General features: G+C 42.2%; 1 protein-coding gene across 1 annotated transcript in view; it reads right to left on the reverse strand.

Moving 5' to 3' along the window:
• Positions 1-14894: 14894 nt before the first annotated feature.
• The window catches only part of LOC141166209 (mucosa-associated lymphoid tissue lymphoma translocation protein 1-like), a 76119-nt gene continuing 67588 nt past the window's right edge, over positions 14895-23425 (reverse strand). Inside the window, exons 14-16 of the mRNA XM_073652676.1 lie at positions 21172-21323; positions 19074-19187; positions 14895-18956 (exon numbers count right to left, since the gene is read on the reverse strand). Of these exons, the coding sequence (XP_073508777.1) occupies positions 18621-18956; positions 19074-19187; positions 21172-21323 (602 nt within the window). The 3' untranslated portion in view covers positions 14895-18620. The remainder of the gene's footprint in view (positions 18957-19073; positions 19188-21171; positions 21324-23425) is intronic.

Raw genomic sequence — 23425 nt, forward strand, 5'->3', positions numbered from 1 at the left:
TAGAACGCACCACAACCTCGATAGTGCTACACACATTAGAATAAATATTTGGATTTAGAATGATGATTCAAGTCACATAAATTCTGCAATCTTTGTAGCTCTTTCATTATTTCCCCTCTATTTTACACTGGAAATTGAAAGGTACAATTAGTTTAGAACTGGCCAAAGATTCCAAAAAGTTGCTGCAAACTTCGAAACATTGACATGTTTTGGATTATGGAAGATAATGCATTACACAAGAAAATACAAAACAGAAATCCTAAACAGATGCTCATATTACTGCCCTCCTTGTGCTGAGGATATGCACGAGCTCATTTGTCATTTCATAGGGCTAATCTGCGGCTTTACCGTACAGCAGTCACTGAAATAACATGTATGTTTCATATCACTATTTTTCTTTTTGGAGTATGTGAAAAAAAACGTTCATCGCTTTGATTAGGATTAGGCACGGAATCTTTTTTAAATTGCCTCGTATCCAATGCACATGAAAATGATATAGGGTTTTAAAATCATTTTTAAAATGTATTGTTTAGGTCTTCTGTTCTGCATTGCTAAGATTAAAAAAAATGTTCACAAGTCATTGGAGGAGCAGAAAATGATGGTATGCAATTGCATGCTGCCAATGGTGGCAGGCCGAGCGGCTGCTATGGGGCCCGTGAGCCGGCTTGTCATCGCACGTTCAACTGTATCGGCATCCTGTGTGCCAATACACTTGCAAGTAATGATGAGAGAGGGAGCGTCAGCTGATGTTTCCTCCTCCGTCATTCTCCCTCGGCATCTAGCGTCTTAGCTCAGCAGACGCGATGAAGTCACTACATGGAGGACTATGGGGAGTGCATTATACTATATGGAGGACTATGGGGAGTGCATTATACTATATGGAGGACTATTGGGGGTGAATTATACTATATAGAGGACTATGGTGGTGCATTATACTATATAGAGGACTAAGGTACTATGGTATTGCATTATACTATATGGAGGACTATGGGGAGTGCATTATACTATATGGAGGACTATGGGGGGTGCATTATACTATATAGAGGACTATGGTGGTGCATTATACTATATAGAGGACTATGGGGAGTGCATTATACTATATGGAGGACTATGGGGGGTGCATTATACTATATAGAGGACTATGGTGGTGCATTATACTATATAGAGGACTATGGGGAGTGCATTATACTATATGGAGGACTACGGGGGTGCACTATACTATATAGAGGACTATGGGGGGTGCATTATACTATATAGAAGACTATGGTGGTGCATTATACTATATGGAGGACTATAACGATCTTTTAGCCGCAATATTTTTATTTTCACGAGGGTACTAGGAGAAATTGGACCCCAAAAGTTGTTGTGCAATTTCTCCTGAGTACGCTGATACCTCATATGTGGGGGAAAGCCATTGTTTGGGTGCACGGCATGGCTCGGAAGGGAAGGAGCGCCATTTGACGTTTTCAGTGCAAAACTCGCTGGAATTCACAGCGGACCCCATGTCGCGTTTAGAGAGCCCCTGATGTGCCTAAACAGTGGAAACCCCCCCCACAAGTGACCCCATTTTGGAAACTAGACCCCTCAGTGAACTTATTTAGATGTGTGGTGAGCACTTTGAACCCAAAGTGTTTTGCAAAGGTTTATGATGTAGAGCCATGAAAAAAAAAATAATTTTTTTCCACAAAAACAATCTTTTAGCCGCAATATTTTTATTTTCATGAGGGTACTAGGAGAAATTGGACACCAAAAGTTATTGTGCAATTTCTCCTGAGTACGCTGATACCTCATGTGTTGAAGAAAACTACTGTTTGGGCGCATGTCAGGGCTCGGAAGGGAAGGAGTGACGCTTTGGAATGCAGACTTTGATGGAATGGTCTGCGGTTGTCATGTCACGTTCTCAGTGTTATGATCTGCAACAAGTACTAAGGAAAGAAAGGGGAAAGCTATCCCTACAGTAAGACTAAGCTGAATCCCTACGATGTAGCGGGCTGCCTGTTCCTTGTGAACAGACCCGCCTTAGTCCTCGGCTAGTCTGAACGAAGACCTATAGCATAAAGGGAAGGGTTCCCTAAAAGAACTAAGGACTGGAACAAAAATGGGACACCTCCTGAACAGAGAAGATACTTGCAGAACACAAAAAGATAAACTGACAAAAAGGTACTAGAGGTCCCAGAAGGACCAAGCAAACTGACAGAGAAAGGCACAGAAGCACCTGGCTAGCAAAACAGTCAAACAACACTGAAGTCCAGCACAGCCAAAAGGGCGGAGCTGGAATATAAAGGCAGATGGTCACGTGACCGCAAAACGCAAGATGGAAAAAACAAACAGGAGGGTTCTAACAGTACCCCCTCTTTTATGAGGATCCTCCGGATCCTCCTGGCACAGGCCTATCCGGAAACTTTCTGTGGAAAGCTCTAACAAGCCTAGGAGCAGAGACATCATCCTCCCTTACCCAGGAGTTATCTTCGGGACCGAAACCCTTCCAGGAGACGAGATACTGTAATCTCCCTCTATGCAATCTAGAATTCAAGATACGAGATATTTCATATTCGCCGTCTTCCACCACAGGAGGAACTGTGACAGTGGCATCCCTATCAGATACATCAGCCTTTTTCAACAAGGAAACATGAAACACAGGATTAATCTTCCAGGAAGTAGGGACATCCAACCTAACCGCAGACGGGTTAACAACCTGAAACACTTTAAATGGACCCACAAGCTTAGGACCCAGTTTTTTAGAGGGAATCCTCAACCGCAAGTTCCTTGAGGACAACCAAACCATGTCACCCACAGTAAACAAAACCTCCTTACGTTTCCTGTCAAAATACTTCTTGGACTTCTTGTTAGCCTCTTGAAGGTTGCAACGTACATTAGTCCAAACTCTCTCCAAATCACTGGAAAAATTCTCCTCCTCCGGCACCGCCGACCCCAATTTGGAGAACCAACCAAAAGACGGATGTCTCCCAGTACAACAAATAAAAGGAGAACACCCAGCTGAGGAGGATGTATGATTGTTAAGAGCAAATTCTGCGAGAGGCAGAAACTCAGACCACACCTCTTGATTGTCCGCCACAAAACAACGCAAAAACTGTTCTACATCTTGGTTCTTTCTTTCAGTCTGTCCATTAGACTCAAGATGATACCCAGACGAAAATGACAAATGGACTCCCAACCTGTCACAAAAAGCACGCCAAAAGCGAGACACAAACTGAGGTCCTCTATCAGAAACAATATCCGTGGGAACGCCATGAAGCTTGACAATCTCCTTAACAAACGCCTTAGCGAGTGTCTTGGCGCAGGGCAACTTAATGAATGGAACCAAATGACACATCTTACTAAAACGGTCCACGACCACCCAGATGATAGTAAAACCCTCGGACACAGGCAGATCAGTAATAAAATCCATTGTGAGATGCGTCCAAGGTGCACTACGAACCTCCAGAGGGCAAAGCAACCCCGCAGCAGGAGAATATGAAACATTTGACCTAGCACACACAGTACATTGACGCACCCACTTGATGACTTCTTTCTGCCATCCAGGCCACCAAAAACTGCTACTGATAAGTCTCAGAAATTCCTGGATGACCTGCCAACCGAGACTCATGACACTCCACAAACAAATCTCTCCTAAAGGATCTAGGCACGAACAATCTCCCATGGGGAGTGTTAGATGGAGCATCATCTTGAGCTTTCACCATCCCATTCTCCAAAACGTAGTCCAATGCCGCCACTACAACTCCTTTCTGTAAAATGCTCTCCTCCTCCTAGGCACCGAACATAGGAGAGAAGCTGTGAGATAAAGCATCGGCTTTAACATTCTTAGTACCAGGGATATAGGTAACAGAAAAATGAAACCGAGAAAAAAAAGTGCCCACCTAGCTTGACAGGCATTCAAGCGCTTGGCAGCATCCAGATAGATCAAATTCTTATGATCTGTGAAAACCTGAATAGGCAATCTAGCGCCTTCCAAAAAATGACACCAATGTTCAAACTCGAGTTTAATAGCCAGCAACTCCCGATTTCCAACATCATAATTCATTTCGGTTTCCGAAATTTTTTTCGAAAGGAAGGCACAAGGATGTACTCCATCCCAGTTCTCCTGAGACAAAACTGCTCCGACCGATACCGATGAAGCATCGACCTCGACCAAAAAAGGCTTGGTCTCATCAGGCTGCATAAGGATAGGGGCAGAACTGAACCTCTCTTTGAGATACTTAAACGCTTCAATGGCCTCAGTGGTGCACTGGACCGTATTCGCAGCTTTCCTGGTGAGATCAGTTAGAGGCTTAACAATTACAGAAAAATTCTTAATGAATTTCCTGTAATAATTGGCAAAACCCCAAAATCTCCAATTGGCCTAGGCCATTCCAGCACAGCCTGAACCTTCACCGGGTCCATCTCAAAGCCCTCGCTGGAGACAATGTAGCCCAAAAAACTAATTTTCTGCACAGCGAACTCACATTTCTCCAGCTTAGCAAAAAGTGAATTATCACTCAATAACTGCAAAACTTCACGTGCACTCTGCCAATGGGACTCCAGATCTGGCGAATAAATCAAAATGTCATCTAAATACACAACCACATTCTCACCAATCAAAGGTCTCAGGATGTCATTAATAAGGTTCTAAAAAATGCAGGTGCATTGGTAAGACCAAAAGGCATCACCAGATTCTCAAAATGACCTACCGGAGTGTTAAAAGCAGTTTTCCATTCATCACCCTCCTTCACTCGAAACAAATTGTATGCCCCCCGGAGATCAATTTTAGAGAACCACTTGGCCCCCACTAACTGGTTAAACAAGTCAGGAATTAACGAATTAACGGCAATGGGTAGGAATTGCGTACGGTAATATTATTAATTTCACGAAAATCCAGACATGGACGTAAACCCCCGTCCTTTTTTTTAGCAAAGAGAAATCCAACTGCCACAGGCGACTTAGAAGGTCTAATGTGACCAGCAGCCAGGCTAGTCTGTATGTACTCCTCCAATGCCTTTCTTTTAGGGATAGTCAGATTAAACAAGCGACTCTTGGGAAGAGTAGCTCCCTGAACAAACTCAATGGCGCAATTATAATCCCTATGAGGAGGTAAAACTTGCGACTCCTCCTCCGAAAAAACCCTCCAAAAATCTTGAATAGGTACAGGTAATTCCCCTTTTTCCACAGCCGCAATGCGACCATTACAACATTTATCATAGCACTTCGGACTCCAAGACTTTATCATATTAGTAGACCAGTCCAGCAAAGGATTGTGCAGTTTTAACCAAGGCAATCCTAGAACGACCAGAGAGGCTAAATTATCTAATACAACCAAGTCCAAAATTTCTTGGTAAAGTCCATTGATAGTGAGGGGAAATGCAGCAACCTTGTGAGTAATACATTTCAAGGGAGTGTTATCAATTACAATCACAGAAATAGGTGATGACAAAGGTTTGGATTTCAATTTAAGTTTTTCCAAAAACCCTTTATCAATCACGTTAAGTGTTGAACCACAATCCACAAATACCTGAAATTCAATCATATTTTCCTGCAAAATAGTACTCCCTGAAAGAAATACTCCTGCAGAGCGTAAACAAGCTATACGGGCGTACCTGACATTTTTTTTTTCTTTACTTAAACGAAGCTCACAAAACTTAATCAAATGGTCAGCTTTACCACAATAAAGACACAATCCCTCGGCGAACCTCCGGTCTCTTTCCTGAGAGCGGAGCGACATCGCCCCAACCTCCATCGGTTCTCCGCCGTCTGTGCAGATTTTCTGGGGACTAGGACCTGGCATTACAGGAGTCTTTACTTCATTCTGCCTAGATTTCAGCCTCCTATCCACACGAACAGCTAATTGTATGGCATCCTGCAGAGTCTCAGGTGCGGGGAATGCAATTAGCAAATCCTTAACCCTTTCACTCAGACCAGCAAGAAATAGACATTTCAGAGCAGGCTCATTCCATTTGACTTTTGAAGCCCATCTTCTAAAGTGTGTGCAATAATTTTCAACATAACCTGACCCCTGATTCAAACGCCAGAGTTCTGCCTCAGCAGATGAGATTCGATCAGGATCATCATATAATAGACCCATAGCAGAAAAAAATTCTTCTACCGACCTTAAGCATGGATCATTAAGTTGGAGAGAAATGGCCCAACCTTGTGGTTCATTGCGCAAAAGTGACATAATAAAACCAATGCGCTGTGATTCATTCCCAGAGGACCTTGGTCTCAAATGAAAATATAACAAACAAGCATTTTTAAAGGAAAAAAAAATCTTGCTGTTTACCATAAAAAACATCAGGCAGTCCTACCTTGGGTTCCACAAAATGCGCTCCAGAACAGCTACTCACATGTTGCTGGAGCTCGACCACCTCCAGCGACAATCCCTGCAAGCGTTAAGCCAAATCCAGGACGGAAGCCATACTGATTCCCGAATTTCTTTTCTTTTAGTTTTTTTTTGGGGGCTGGACTTACTGTTATGACCTGCAACAAGTACTAAGGAAAGAAAGGGGAAAGCTATCCCTACAGTAAGACTAAGCTGAATCCCTACGATGTAGCGGGCTGCCTGTTCCTTGTGAACAGACCCGCCTTAGTCCTCGGCTAGTCTGAACGAAGACTTATAGCATAAAGGAAAGGGGTCCCCAAAAGAACTAAGGACTGGAACAAAAATGGGACACCTCCTGAACAGAGAAGGTAGTTGCAGAACACAAAAAGATAAACTGACAAAAAGGTACTAGAGGTTCCAGAAGGACCAAGCGAACTAACAGAGAAAGACACAGAAGCACCTGGCTAGAAAAACAGTTAAACAACACTGAAGTCCAGCACAGCCAAAAGGGTGGAGCTGGAATATAAAGGCAGATGGTCACGTGACTGAAAACACAAGATGGAAAAAACAAACAGGAGGGTTCTAACACTCAGAGCCCCTAATGTGCCTAAACAGTGGAAATGCCCAACCAGTTCCCCCCTTTTTGGAACTGATACCCGATTTGTGAATTTTGTAATGTAGTGTTATACGTCATGCTTAATAAGGAGAATTCAAAAAGTTATAACGGCGTAGAAATATATATATTTTTATTATCAACATTAATTGGTACAGAAGTGCAGACAACAATTAGGGTAAGGTGCAAGCAGATAGCAGCAATGATCACTGGCATTTTGGCCAATAGTCCTATCAATAGATTAAACCCATACACGATTATAAAGGCAGAAAAAAGGGAAGTACAGCATAAACAGGTATAAAGAGAGCAAATAGGTCAGTCTTGTGATGAAGTCAAGAGTCAATGCTACATTTCAAGTAGGTAATAGGAAGCTGAACCAAATGCATTGCGTGTATTTGCATCAAATGCTGTAAGCATGCCAATAGAAAAGTGTAAAGTACGGGTATAGTGCAGGTGAAGTTAATCCTTCTTACCAGGTTAGGGGCCAGATGGAAACCAGTGATGGAGGAGCGCAATGGCGTGCCCCGACGCGCGTTTCGCGGCCACCTGGGCCGCTTTCTCAAGGGGAGTGAGGGATAGTGGAGGAGACGGTCTTTTAAACACCATTGTGTCGGTTACGTGTGGCCTCACGTGACCGATCACATGAGATGAGGGGGGACGTGGCTTGGTGCTGTATGACGGCGTATGCGCCGCTAGCCCCCGCCCCTGGCGCCCGTCCGAGCCGTCAGGAACCAGTGCGCATGCATGGGCGCGTGACACCAAAGGTGCCAGAGCGCCCGCGCGCACACCGGCGCCACAGAGACAGCCGGGCGCGCGCCCAGTCGCGGAGGCAGCAGCTCAGGCGCACCGCATCCAAGTGTGCCATAACATCAGGTAGGAAAGAACACCATTAGAAAATATATTAATGAAGACTGATAGTTATTTAACATTTATGGAAGGAATGTATTATAACAGTATGAAGAAATTGATTCCTCTCCAATTATCCGTTCTTATTCCACCTTCCAAGCAATCAGTCCTCCACCATTTAGACGGTCAGTTGACCAGAACCTCCAGACATAAAGTGACAGCTGAAAGAAACAGCATGTAATTAAAAACAAATAAAGGAAAAAAACATTATAACAATTAAAACGAGAAGCGCCATTGCACTAGAAGAAATAGAGCAGAGGAGGCATGCAAAGTCCACATTACTGACAGGAGGCAAACTTAACCCCTTCGCAACCTTGGGTTTTGTAGTTTTTGCTTTTTCGTTTTTTGCTCCCCTTGTTCCCAGAGCCATAGCGTCTTTATTTTTTGGGCAATATGGCCATGTGAGGGCTTATTTTTTGCGGGACAAGTTGTACTTTTCAACGCCATTACTAGTTTTACCATATCGTGTACGGGAAAACAGGAAAAAAATTCCAAGTGCGGTAAAATTGCAAAAAAAGTGCAATACCACAGTTGTTTTTTATTTATTTTTTTACCACGTTCACTGAATGCTAAAACTGACCTGCCATTCTTATTCTCCAGGTCATTACGAGTTCGTAGACACCAAACATGTATAGGTTATTTTATATTTAAGTGGTGAAAAAAACCACATAATCCGTTTAAACCGGACACAATCGGGTGCCCATGCTGGTTGACGGCGTCCTTGTGAATTTTGGGCAGAAGGTAGAAAGTTGACGTTTTAGGAAAGCGTACAGTAAGCGCTTCCACTGTTTTTTTAGTTATAATATCTTCCTCACAAGCACGACCTAGAATACCCTGAAGTGCGGCGGAATAGGAGGCAGTCGGATTATAATAATCCGCCGCACTTCAGGATATTCTAGGTCGTGCTTGTGAGGAAGATATTATAACTAAAAAAACAGTGGAAGCGCTTACTGTACGCTTTCCTAAAACGTCAACTTTCTACCTTCTGCCCAAAATTCACAAGGACGCTGTCAACCCGCCTGGGCGCCCGATTGTGTCCGGTTTAAACGGATTGTGTGAACCAATCTGCAAATGTATTGACTTCTACTTAAAACCAATTGTAGAGACGTTACCATCATATGTAAGGGACACTACGGATGTCCTAACGCGGGTCGATGGTGTCCTTCTGGAGGAGGGTGTCTTGCTTGTCACGGCAGATGTAGAGGCTTTATACACCTGTATTGAACATACGATCGGTCTGGACGCGGTCCGTCTCTTCTTGGGGGCGTCCGACCTGGGCGACCCTTTGTGCGAACTAATTCTCGAGCTGCTGCACTTCATACTTACACATAATTATTTCTTATTTAAGGACATGATCTACCTGCAGAAGCGTGGCACGGTCATGGGGGCGGCCTGCGCGCCCTTGTATGCCAACCTCTTCCTGGGCGCATGGGAGAGGCAGATTTTTGGCAACGAGGCTGCGGGGGCCGCGGACCATGTGCTGTGCTGGCTTCGTTACATCGACGACATTCTGTTCTTTTGGCGGGGTACGGTGCGGCAGCTCGAGAGTTTTATGGCACAATTGAATTCAAACATGTGGGGCATCAGGCTGACATATAAATTTGACACACGTAGGATCGAGTTCCTGGATGTCGGCCTCGAGGTGGGTGGCGCCGGGCGCCTCAAGACTGACATTTATAGGAAGCCGACATCAGTCAATTCCCTAATCCATGCAAAGACAGCACACCACCCTGCAACCATTAGGGCTGTCCCGGTCGGGCAATTCCTGAGGGCGAGACGGATCTGCTCTTCAGACCTTAAATTTGAACATCATGCCACTGATCTAAAAAATAGATTTGAATTACGTGGCTATAGTAAAAGTTGTATAAAGTGGGGCTATGATCGAGCAAGACGGACCCCAAGAAATCACCTGTTATATCCCAACAGACAAAGTGAAATTGGTGATGGGCAGAAGAAGATTCTTTATATATCTACTTACAACCACGAGTGGAATATGAGGAAAATCGTGATGAGACACTGGAACGTTTTGACGACCGATACCTCCCTGGGACCAATCCTTGGTGATTATCCGCTTATGACCCCTAGACGATCAAGCAATTTAAAGGATATTTTGGTTTCCAGCCATTATGTACCGGCGAAACCAAATCCCTTTGTCTCCTATGGTCCCCTGTTGGGGACTTTTCCTTGCGGCCATTGTTGTGCCTGCACCAATGTCCTGCGCAGCAGCACGTTCACGTCCTCGGATGGTAAAAGAGAATTCAATATTAGACATCACATTTCTTGTGGCACAAGCAATGTAATCTATTATGCCACATGTGATTGCCCATTAATTTATATTGGGCTAACATCAAGAGAACTCCGAGTACGTGTGCGCGAGCATGTGAGGGACATTGGTGCGGCCAAGACAGAGGCCGACATTGCCGAAGTCAAGACAATCCCCAGACACTTTAGGGCCGCCCACAATTGCGACCCTGGGTGTCTTAAGATTCGTGGAATAGACGTGATCCATATGGGTGCTCGGGGGGGTAATGCAAGGAAAGTTTTGGCACAAGTTGAGGCCAAATGGATCGTAAAGTTGGGAACTTTATCACCAGACGGCCTCAATGAATCTCTATCATTTTCCTCTTTCCTTTAAGTTTGCCTCCTGTCAATAATGTGGGCTTTGCACGCCTCCTCTGCTCTATTTCTTCTAGTGCAATGGCGATCCTGGTTTTAATTGTTATAATGTTTTTTTCCTTTATTTGTTTTTAATTACATGCTGTTTCTTTCAGCTGTCACTTTATGTCTGGAGGTTCTGGTCAGCTGACCGTCTAAATGGTGGAGGACTGATTGCTTGGAAGGTGGAATAAGAATGGATTATTGGAGAGGAATCAATTTCTTCATACTGTTATAATACATTCCTTCCATAAATGTTAATTAACTATCAGTCTTCTTTAATATATTTTCTAATGGTGTTCTTTCCTACCTGATGTTATGGCACACTTGGATGCGGTGCGCCTGAGCTGCTGCCTCCGCGACTGGGCGCGCGCCCGGCTGTCTCTGCGGCGCCGGTGTGCGCGCGGGCGCTCTGGCACCTTTGGTGCCACGCGCCCGCGCATGCGCACTGGTTCCTGACGGCTCAGACGGGCGCCTGGGGCGGGGGCTAGCGGCGCATGCGCCGTCATACAGCACCAAGCCACGTCCCCCCTCATCCCATGTGATCGGTCACGTGAGGCCACACGTGACTGACACAATGGTGTTTAAAAGACCGTCTCCTCCACTATCCCTCACTCCCCTTGAGAAAGCGGCCGCAGGTGGCTGCGAAACGTGCGTCAGGGAACGCCATTGCGCTCCTCCATCACTGGTTTCCATCTGGCCCCTATCCTGGTAAGAAGAATTAACATCACTTGCACTATACCCGTACTTTACACTTTTCTATTGGCATGCTTACAGCATTTGATGCAAATACGCGCAATGCATTTGGTTCAGCTTCCTATTACCTACTTGAAATGTAGCATTGACTATTGACTTCATCACAAGACTGACCTATTTGCTCTCTTTATACCTGTTTATGCTGTATTTCCCTTTTTTCGCCCTTTATAATCGTGTATGGGTTTAATCTATTGATAGGACTATTGGCCAAAATGCCAGTGATCATTGCTGCTATCTGCTTGCACCTTACCCTAATTGTTGTCTGCACTTCTGTACCAATTAATGTTGATAATAAAAATATATATATTTCTACGCCGTTATAACTTTTTGAATTCTCCTTATTAAGCATGTGTATTATGAGTTGGCATTGTTTGGCGTCTATGGGAAGTACCTTCTCCCATGTACGCCAATATATTTCTATAAGGGTCATACTATCATTAGCGTTATACGTCAGTTGTGTAGGACAACCTGACGAACACTATACAACTGACGTAAGACAACCTGACGAACACTACGTCAGTTGTGTAGTGTTCATCAGGTTGTCATACGTCAGAAATTAATTTAGTAGTCCATGGAAGTATGGTTCCTTTTGAAGCAGTCTTGCACAGGCCAGGTTTGTCGGGGCAGGTGTCACATTGATAAATGGTGTCCTTGCGTATTCCCCTTTTATAACACACTCGGCACTTCTATTGTGAATGACCTTTTTTTCCGCTGTGAGGGATCTGCCCCGGGAAATGCTGGCCCGGTACAAGTCCTTCAGTTCCGGAAGTACTGGGGCCCGCTCCGTCACCACTGCCAAATATCAGGGCCTTGATAACTGTCTCCTGAAAGTGAAGATAAGACGTAGAAGTCTGACCTGCACATTGTGACAGAAGGAAAGCGTTGTGCATTGCCATCTGTACAATGTGCACGGCCAGCTTCTTATACCATACCTCGGCCTTTCTCAAAGCACTGTATGGCTGGAGGACTTGATCAGAGAGAACAACTCCCCCCATGTACTTGTTGTACCCCACTACACAGTCTGGTTTGTTGACCTGTGTAGTGCAACCTCGTACAGTGCTGAGGGTGCTGCCATCACCATGTATGGTGGTCAAGAGAAGGACATCCTTCTTGTCCTTGTACTTGACCACCAACAGGTGGTCGCTACATTGGGCTCTGCTCTCACCCCTTCTGAGCAGCTGCCCAATTAGCGCCTTTGGGAGGCCCATTCTGATTTTTGCGGACAGTACCGCAGGCTGTGGCACGTCGCGCAGAGAGGGACTTGAAGAGAGGGACACTGGTATAAAAGTTATCCACATACAAGTGATAACCTTTATCCAGCAGTGGGTGCACCAAGTCCCACACAATTTTCCCACTCACTCCCAGAACAGGGGGGCATTCAGGAGGTTCAATCCGGGAGTCTTTCCCTTCATAAACTCTAAACTTGTGAGTGAACTCTGAGGTACTCTCACAAAGTTTATACAGCATGATCCCGTACCTGGCCCTCTTACTGGGCAGATACTGAATGAATCCAAGCCGCCCCTTGAAATGAATTAGGGACTCATCTACGCAGATGTCCCTTTGGGGCACGTACACTTCAGCAAACTTGTTGTTGAAATGCTCGATGACCGGCCGAACTTTGAAAAGACGATCAAAGTTCGGGTCACCGCGTGCAGGACACCTTGCATTATCGTTGTAATTCAAGAACTTGTGGATGGCCTCAAAGCGTCTCCGGATCATGACCATTCGGAACACTGGAGTGTTATACAAAACGTCAACACTCCAGTATTGCCGAACCTCTGGCTTCTTCAGGATCCCCATATGAAGGACCAGGCCCCAAAACGTCATCATTTCTTCTGCGTCTACAGCAGACCAGTTAGAAAATGATGAAGAGGGGTTTTGTTCCAAAAATTGATGAGCGTATAAATTAGTTTGGCCCACCATGAGGTTTATAAAGTCCTCAGAGAAAAAGAATTTGAAAAAGTCTATTTCTGTGAGGCCAGTGGTGTCAAACTTGATTCCTGATTCCGCCACGAAATCAGGAATCAGTGGCTCATAATTTTTGGGGGGCGAGGTCCATATGGAGTCAGTAGTGAGGGGCGCTGGATCATCTTCTCTCCTGCGACGACTGCGTGGCAGTCCAGCAGCACCTGAGGAGGAAGAGGAGGAGGAGGAAGAAGAGGAGGACAATGAGGAGTCGGAAAAATAAAGAAATGTGGGATCCTTGCCCTCGCTGTCAGTGTCGGAGGCAAGAAAAGAGCCAATCACAGCGATTGTGGGTGCGGGGGGCGGCGACACCCCCCGAGATGCCGGCGCCATCTACCCTAAGGTAAGATGGCACCGAAAATTGAATGCAATCACCGCGACCGAAGTCTCGGTGTCGCATTAAAGATAGAAAGATAGGGCATACTAATACGTATCAGTCCCATAAGGCGCAGGGCACAAATACGTATTAGTACACCCTGCGCCAAAAAGGGGTTAATGAGAAAAAAAAGAACTTTTTAGAATTTACCAAAAGGCTGCAATGGAACAAAGAGTGAAAAATTTAAAGGGGTCTGAATACTTTCCATACCTACTGTATGTGTGTTTGAACATATTTGTTTTTGGTTCATGTATGGTACTGTAATTGTAAAGAATAGTAGTATAAACCTGACTCTTTAAAGGGTTGCTTGCCAAATAATCAAGTTATCCCCGATCCATAGGATCAGGTGGATAACTTGCTGATCACTAGGGATCACACTGCCGAGCCCCTGAGATTCTGAGAACAGGGCTCTGCATTCCCGTCCAGAATGGAGCAGATGTGTGCATGTTTGGCCTCTGCTCTATTCATTTTTTATAGAGCTGCTGAGTGCTTTTGTGCTCAGCTATTTACATCAGTTCCATAGACATTGGATAGAGCAAAAAAATATAAATATATGTATTTTTTTTTAGAGGTATAGGGGGGCCAAATAGAACTTTTGCTATAGGGTCCAGTGATTTCTATGTACTCCCCTGATGGTATGGATTATAGTATGTAGTTGATTGATTGTATGTGAACAGTTGTAGATATACCTTTACAACATAGTAAATAGGGACTTAATCATTATGAGCTTATGACCCGCACTTACTGGGAATTACTCGATCACGCGGAAGAATTGCAATCCCTAATCCCCATCATGAACGGGGTTCAGCGGGTTACCCGCACCTGTCTGCGAAGGGTAGACACACGCTGGTCCGTTCAGTGTAGCGCTCGTGCAGCCCCGGACATCTAAGGGCATCACAGACCTGTTATTGCTCGATCTCACGTGGCTGAGCGCCACTTGTCCCTCTAAGAAGCTTGATCGCGAGGGGTCACGTAGCTAGTTAGCATGCCGGAGTCTCGTTCTTTATTGAAATTAACCACACAAATTGCTCCACCAACTAAGAATGGCCATGCATAGTAAATAGGTACCAGCAATATGCATAGACAGGAGCATTATTTTTAAAATGACACCATGATTGCCTCATCTCAAAGAATAAAATTAGTAGGACAATGTCTATTTTAATGTTTGCCATTCACTACAAACATTTTCAAACTTTACACAGTATTTGACAGGTTTAATGGAAGATATATACTGTATATGTGTCTTCTGATCACAAACAAGAGGCCAAAGTTAGTATTTATCACTGCGTTAAGAATTGAAGAAGACGCAAATCTTTTGATTATATTTTTTTATATATACATAGCAAATTATTGTAGTCTGCAGGATCATCTTCATTTTCACTACAAGTATAGGCACAAATATCATTAAATTAAGTATTTTTCACAAACAGTGCAAAACTTAAAATTAAGGCATTGGCAGCAGAATTATTCCCTAAGAAAAAATACATTTTCATGACAGTAACGGTATATTTTACACCATCTTCATGTATTCCACTGCAATATAATAATACACTGCAGAACTACAATATAAGTGAAGAATCAAACACAGAAAAAATGCAAACATTAGAAAAATTGTATTTAGTGTATATGTTTGAGAAAACCATACTGCAAGCCAGACTGTGAGAACAATTAGAACTATGTTACATTGGCCATACATATTAGATCAATTTTGACCAAACGCCCTCATTTAATTTGTGTGGGCATGTCCTGATTATTTACCGTTGACAAATGTTGATGGAAAAAGGAGTCAGGCATGTTGGATTTCAACATGCCCAGTCCTTTTGCTCTCATTGGAAAGTAATTTATGAAAAGTTCCTGGCAGTTGCTTAAAGGGACTCTGTTGGCACAGAATGACTGTTCAAACCAAGTATAGGTGACTTGGTGCACCCTTTGCATTACCAAACATATAAGTGCAACTTCCCACCTGCTTGGTTTCCATCTATCTCCACTCTTCTCGGGTTCTATGAAGCCAGAGCAGTCAATCAAAAGAAGACGGGGGGCTCTTCTTTTGATTGACAGCTCTAAAATTTGTGACATTTCTCATTTCTTGACAGTTTTGAAATAACAGTTGATAAAAATAGGTAAGGTTGGCTAACCAGCAAGTTATTATAAGACAGATAAAATATTTACAGCAAGCTTACATTTGATTTTACTCTAAAAGACACCAAGCTGTTTGCCATTTTATAAATATGGCATAATTTACTCCCACAAATTTCACTCTAAAGGTGTTTCCCACTACAATGATATTGATGGGGGGCCGACAAGTAGCATCCCCAAAGTTAATGAATTAGAAGCAGATCTACAGTGTGGCGAAGCTGTGCATTTCCTCTCCATACACTGTTTACATCCGACCACTGCGGAAAAGATAACAGCTGATCTTCGGGGGTGCCAAGTGTTGGTCCTCCACCGATGCGATATTGATGACCCATCCCATGGATAGATCTTTAACATCATTATAGTGGACAACCCCTTTAAGTCCATTAAATCTCCCCCCCAATGTCCCACATTTATCAAAGTATGTAACCCTGTTTTTTCATGCATTTTACTCCAAAATAGGGTTCCATCTGCTATTCCACATATTAATGAATCATTGGCCCCAGAATTTAGAGCCATTTGCGCCGTGAACATCAGTTTATAAACATGGAGTGAAGAGTGATTACTGATTAGCCAGGATTTAGACACATTTCTGAAATGCGATTTATGTTATAAATAATAAAGTTGTAAAAGAAGTCGCAGATGAGAAAAAAATAGTCTGTCTTGTGACATAATTATTAAAGAAATCAAATAGTCATAAATGTGTCACAAGGTATGTCTGTAAATTAGACGAGCCTAAAGTTTAATAGGATAAAAGTATGAAATTTTGAGAAATGTGAGCCTTTGTTATATATACGGTAAGCCAAAGTTTACATTATGTGTTAATGCATAGTTTTAACATTACACTTATTATAACTATTAAAACTAGTAATATTTGTGACCTGGAAATGATGGCTACAAAAAGCAACAATTTGAATTAATCAGATTGGTAGAAAATCATATTGGGTTATTCTACCTTTATAAATATCTGCTTTATCTTAATCTGTTAATGAGTCACAGATATTTTACGGAGAAATCAATACTTAGTAATAGTAAAATGTTGCCATCTGCATGAGTGCATTACGCACAGAGTCCATAAATTAAATACAATCATTACTTATCGACTATGAAGAAAAACTGAAGAATTTCATGAGAAAAATTGACATGTGAAGTATCAAATGGAGAACAGGCCAGGTCTAGAAATGCAGAATTTATAGTTGCCTTATACTATGATATATGTGAAATCTGCCTTAGTAAAGGCTACAGTACATCTCAAAAGGTGGCATCTCCAAAGATGTTTTGTTAACATAACTGATATGCAATGGAGTGGTCTTATGAATTACTAGGGCATATAGACATAATAAAAGTCCATATGCCATAAAGTATTTAAGCCCAGTTGTGATTGCAACCTTATACCTGACTGTAGGTGAAGCTCAGAAGTAGTTTGTATATAATCTTTGAAACCCTTAATCCCAGTGAGACTTTTTGTCTACAAATACAATTTTGGCAAGGACTTTCAAGAATTGTGTTCTACGGCAGCTGTAGAACTTTATTAGTGAAGTCCACTTTGTTTCTCCTTTTACTTCTGAGATGTGTCTAAACAAGAAATGTGATGTCCGAAATACAGTCCAGCATAGTAATAAGTTAAAATAAATAAAATATGTATATTGAGAACTCTTCATATTTTTAGCTGAGTGAATTTTCGGTGGTGATGTTTTCACACATCTCATTCCCTGTAAAAAGAGCCTGATAACTTAAGCTAATAGTTGTGCGTTAGAAAACTAATTCTGGTTCCCCATATGCTTGGTATATTGCCGACCAAATTGGTAGTAGTACCATAAACATTTAGCGAAGCCCTCCAACATTTGTATTATTTAATCCCTTTATGGTTATTTTACTAAATATTAGAATCTGTTCCCAGTTTACAGTTTTACTTAACATAACCAGGTTTTATCATTTCTCAGGACAGTCAACTGCCTTGGCAGCATTTCTCTATGTAAGTGCTCCTCATTGCATCCCCATCTCTATCCCAACTGTACTGTTCTTACTACAACAGAGTGTGATACCCATCAGTGGGAAGGGTGGCATGCAGCGACTGACCCACACTTGTAGGTAACTGGAAGGGACCACTCCAGGCCATGATGTCACATTATGCACATAGTTTACAGCAAGTTGTGGGTGGGTCACCACTGGATCTTGTGACCCAACAGACCAGATGGAAATTATAATTGTACACATATTAGTCTAAAATTATAAGTCAGGCTGGATGCACATTGCGTCTGTGCTCTTAGCCTCAAGAGATTTTCCTGATGTATACTGTAATAACGTCATAGACCACCATTCACGAGATGAAGGCCAAAAATGTGTTTTTTTGGCCCCCGTCTGACTTGTATGTGCCAGCAAACTATTACTTTAACTGTATAGGAAAGTGCAGCAGACTATGCTTTCCTATAAAAAGAGCTACTGCAAAGAAACATATACCATCCAGTATACGTCTCTTTACAATAGAATCTATGGTGGACAAATGCCTCAGCATCTATCAGGACTATGACCACCGTCAGGCTCATATCTTCTGAGCGTATGCACCCAACAATGGCCTCAAACGTAGTGTGTAGGGTCCAAAATATTTACTGGCACAAAAATTAGTAAATGGTGACATTTTTTTTTTACCATGGTGCTTCTTTAAAGATAGCTTTGCATTTCAGCTAAATGATGTGATGGTCCTTCGGGAAATAGTAAGATCCGCAAAGATGATGGAAGCCTCATCTCCAGATATCCAAAAATGTGAAAACATAATATGTGTAGAATATATACTTCCTGGGCATTAATGTACCACATACGTTGTACCCCTGTGACCTTAATGAAAATATATGATTAGTTCACTTGTGCAGTACAGGCAGAGAAGACAAGAACCCAAAAAGAGGAGTTCATGAGATGGACAATATGTCATCTTCATCATTTTCCTCTGGTTTACTGCTCGATTTAGATTGGCCGCTACTAGGCATTTCTACAGCATTTGCGAGTTGTTGCGCTGGAGGAGGTTTTTTTTCCATGGATGTAATTTTCTGCGGATTTTCTGAGCTTGGAATACAGTCTTTGGCTGCAGCTCCATTACTCGGATTTCTTTCCACACAGCATGTGTTTGTCCTGTTTAACAATCTGGCTATCCATGCTATGGGAATTATTTGCTCTAAACTTTCCTGAAGTCTTTCTCCAGTGTCCAGATTTGTGCAGTGAAGGTCAATTTTTATAATTATGTTATTCTGAAAATACAAAAAAAAACAATAGATCTAATCAATATAATATATTGCTGTACACAATAATAAGTGACAATCACTAGAACACATTTCTAAGTATAAAAACTGTTGGCTACTCCTCACCTTGTACTTCTGGAGGCTGCAAAGCCTGAGCATATAATCCACTTCTCCATCTTCATCCATGGTCAGCAGGGAATCTACTGGATCAAGTCTGTTGTCCGAGAATCCCACAGAATCCTAATTGACACAAAAGGACAATCAGATGTTTATCAAGTGTCTGTAGTAATAAAGAAAACCTTTTATCGGGCAAACATGTATTTTGATAATATTTTAAAGAAATAGCATAACTTGAAGGGGTATTGCATTTTCAGCAAATTAAAATTTGTTATGTAATTTTTTTGTATCAATGCCTGACATCTTACAGGATCTTTGCTGTGATTCAATGGGACCCTTCTGTGATCCAGTACACTAATCAGAACATCTGTGTATCCATCACATGAACAGAACAGATTTTTACACTTCAGAAAAAGGCACCTAATGTAATGCAATAAAGATTATTTGAAAATCATATACACTGCTCAAAAAAATAAAGGGAACGCTCAAATAACACATCCTAGATCTGAATGAATGAAATATTCTCATTGAATACTTTGTTCTGTACAAAGTTGAATGTGCTGACAACAAAATCACATAAAAATCATCAATGGAAATCAAATTTATTAACCAATGGAGGCCTGGATTTGGAGTCACCCCCAAAATTAAAGTGGAAAAACACACTACAAGTCAAAATGAGGCTCAGTATTGTGTGCAGACATCCTATTGGATGCCTGCAAATATGGATATAAGAACTATGGGGAACTGATATAAAAAGTATACTGGAAAATTGTTGAACTTTTCATTATACAACAAAAAATCTATTTTTGCTGAAATATAACCCCTTTAAGAACATGTGTGGTGCCCGTACTGAGAGCCCCTCTGTCGGGAGGAAGTTAAATTTATTGCTCCAGGCTGGCTTGGTCTTTCATCCATAGGAGTGTGGCCGGCGCGGCTTTAGTCACCCATCAGTGCAAGTGAGTGATGGCTGAAACCAAGCCCCTGCACTGATTGACAGCAGCTCATCAATAGGGCCGGCTGTCAGTCATTGCTGGGGGCGCAGTTACAACCACAGCTCTCTATGCACAGAGCGGTGACTGAAGCCATGCAAGCTCACTCCTATGACTGAAAGATTGTGCCTGCTGGGAGGAATAAAGTTTATTTCCACCCGGCAGCGGGGCTCTCAGAGCAGTGGCAACACGATGTCAGAATGCTATTAAACTGCATATTAACCCCATATCTTCAGTCTAATAGCATTTTTACATGACAGACTCCCTTTAAACTAATGTTTCAGGCAGCATAGTGGACCCTGCTTTGTACTCTAGTAACATAGTTTTTAAGGTTGAAGGAAGACTAAGTCCATCTAGTTCAACCCATAGCCTAACTTGTTGATCCAGAGGAAGGCAAAAAAAAAGGTGGATGAAATGTGGCTCTAACCATGCCATCATCCAAGTGCCCACCCTTTAGTTGCTCATCTCCTGCTGTGCTCAAGTGCTAGACTGTTTCAAAATTAGTAAGAGAAGCTTCTTGTCACATCCCATTTGTGTTGTACATGACATGCAGGGAAATGTAACACAGATAGCATACAAAATTATGGACCTGAGGCTGGATAATTGGGATAGGACTGGATAATTGGGCATTGATATTTTAACAACTGGTCGGAAGTATATGACGGTGGCCCCTTCTATGGTAATAGAGATCTCTGGGCCTGTGAGGTCTTTATAGTGTGGTCCAGTAAAGATCTAAGTAGATGGCAGCTTTTTGAAAACAATATCATGGTATGACTGGAGAATTCTTAAAGGGAATCTTTCAGCAGGTTTTTGCTGTGTAATCCGAGGGCAGCATGAGGTAGGGGCTGAGACACTGATTTCAGTGATTTTTCACTTATTAGACTGTGTGCTGTTGTTTCAATACAATAAGTGCTCTATCAGCAGAAGATTATCACTGCTGGACTAGCTGCCCACGTGCCTCCGGGTCTCTTTTCCTTCATTATGCTGCTCTCAGATGAGGTAGAAGAACCTGCTGACAGATTCCCTTTAAGTAGAAAGTGTCCATTATAGAATATATTGTATTGTGAAACAACTTTTAGCATTGTTTTAGTTTTATACGACTTAAAGTGCTGACTTACGGTAGGTTTGTAGAGAATAATCCTGACATCGGATAAATGAGGAGGGGTCTGAGTCAGTTTTGCAAACGTGTGTATGAGGTTTGAGAACACAACTTTAAATCTCAGTTCAGCTTCAACTCCACATGAAAACTTTACCACTTGTTTTGGAATTTCTGCAATATATTGAAGAACAAAGGTTTAAGGATATTTTGTTGCACTGGTCAATAACAATAAATACAGTGGGTACGGAAAGTATTCAGACCCCTTTCAATTTTTCACTCTTTGTTTCATTGCAGCCATTTGGTAAATTCTAAAAAGTTCATTTTTTTCTCATTAAGGTACACTCTGCACCTTATCTTGACTGAAAAAACAGACATGTAGAACTTTTTGCAAATTTATTAAAAAAGAAAAACTGAAATATCACATGGTCATAAGTATTCAGACCCTTTGCTCAGTATTGAGTAGAAGCACCCTTTTGAGCTAGTACAGCCACGAGACTTCTTGGGAATGATGCAACAAGTTTTTCACACCTGGATTTGGGGATCCTCTGCCATTCTTCCTTGCAGATCCTCTCCAGTTCTGTCAGGTTGAATGGTGAACGTTGGTGGACAGCCATTTTCAGGTCTCTCCAGAGATGCTCAATTGGGTTTAGGTCAGGGCTCTGGCTGGGCCAGTCAAGAATGGTCACAGAGTTGTACTGAAGCCACTCCTTTGTTATTTTAGCTGTGTGCTTAGGGTCATTGTCTTGTTGGAAGGTGAACCTTCGGCCAAGTCTGAGGTCCAGAGCACTCTGGAAGAGGTTTTCATCCAGGATATCTCTGTACTTGGCCGCATTCATGTTTCCTTCAATTGCAACCAGTCCTGTCCCTGCAGCTGAAAAACACCCCCATAGCATGATGCTGCCACCACCAATCTCTGGAGCTCAGCCACAGTGATCTTGGGGTTCTTCTTTACATCTCTCACCAAGGCTTTTCTCCCACGATTGCTCAGTTTGGCTGGAAGGCCAGGTCTAGGAAGACTTCTGGTGGTCCCAAACTGTGAACTGTGAGGTCTTATATAGACAGATGTGTGCCTTTCCAAATTAAGTCCTATCAGTTTAATTAAACACAGCTGGACTCCAATGAAGGAGTAGAACCATCTCAAGGAGGATCACAAGGAAATGGACAGCATGTGACTTAAATATTAGTGTCTGAGCAAAAGGTCTGAATACTTATGACCATGTGATATTTCAGTTTTCTTTTTTTAATAAATTTGCAAAAATTTCTACATTTCTGTTTTTTTTCAGTCAAGATGGGGTGCAGAGTGTACTTTAATGAGAAAAAAATGAACTTTTTAGAATTTACTAAATGGCTGCAATGAAACAAACAGTGAAAAATTGAAAGGAGTCTGAATACTTTCCGTACCCGTGGGAGTAAAATCAGAGCAAAAACCGGCCATTTTTTGACACGGTGACAGGTCCACTTTCAGTACTTGAACTTTCACATGGCAGTATTTCGATCATTTTTTTGCATCCGTAGCCAAAACCAGGAGTGGAAAATAAATGTCTGAAAAAGTATAATTAACAGATCTGCACTGCTTCCATGTTTGGACCCACTCCTAATAAATTTGGTTTACAGGTACTGATGCAAAATATTTTCAAAAATACTAAAGTTGCATAATTCAGAATTGTGTATTTTTATCCATTGACATGAATGTTAAAAGCGCAACAATAATGGAAATCACAAGTAATAGTAATTGTAGCTTTTTGCCCATTTTCTCTGCTGTTAAAGGTGTTACATCCTACTAGTTCCACCTTGATCCACCTAATTTTGTCTGCCTTACCTAGGCCCGATGTGACATCACTTGATGTAATCAATGTCATACTGTGCGCTGATGTAAAATTATAAGCCTTTTCCAATAATCAGTATTTTTCAGCTTTGCATGGACAGGATATTAGAATGACTGTACTGCAATCTGTCTACTGAGGAAAAAGAATCTCACACGCAGCCCCAACAATCCCACTAATACTAAATGTCCAATCCATTTATCTACATATATATCTTGGATATACAATGTGTGTACACTCCTCTTGAGATGCCAGGCTTTTGACATGTAAAAAAAAATCATACCAAAAAGAATTATTTCAGAACTTTTCCCAACTGTAATGTCACCCATAATCCATAGAAATCGATTGAGAAACAAACTGAGATCATTTTCTTTTCTTTATTTTTTTTTTTTTTGGGGTGGGGGGGGTGTCAGAATCACTGACATCATTTACAGTGATTCTGATTAACCC

Source organism: Phyllobates terribilis, unplaced genomic scaffold (genome assembly GCF_046119375.1).
Source record: "Phyllobates terribilis strain yellow unplaced genomic scaffold, ASM4611937v1 Scaffold_11__3_contigs__length_659146591, whole genome shotgun sequence".
NCBI lineage: Eukaryota > Metazoa > Chordata > Amphibia > Anura > Dendrobatidae > Phyllobates > Phyllobates terribilis.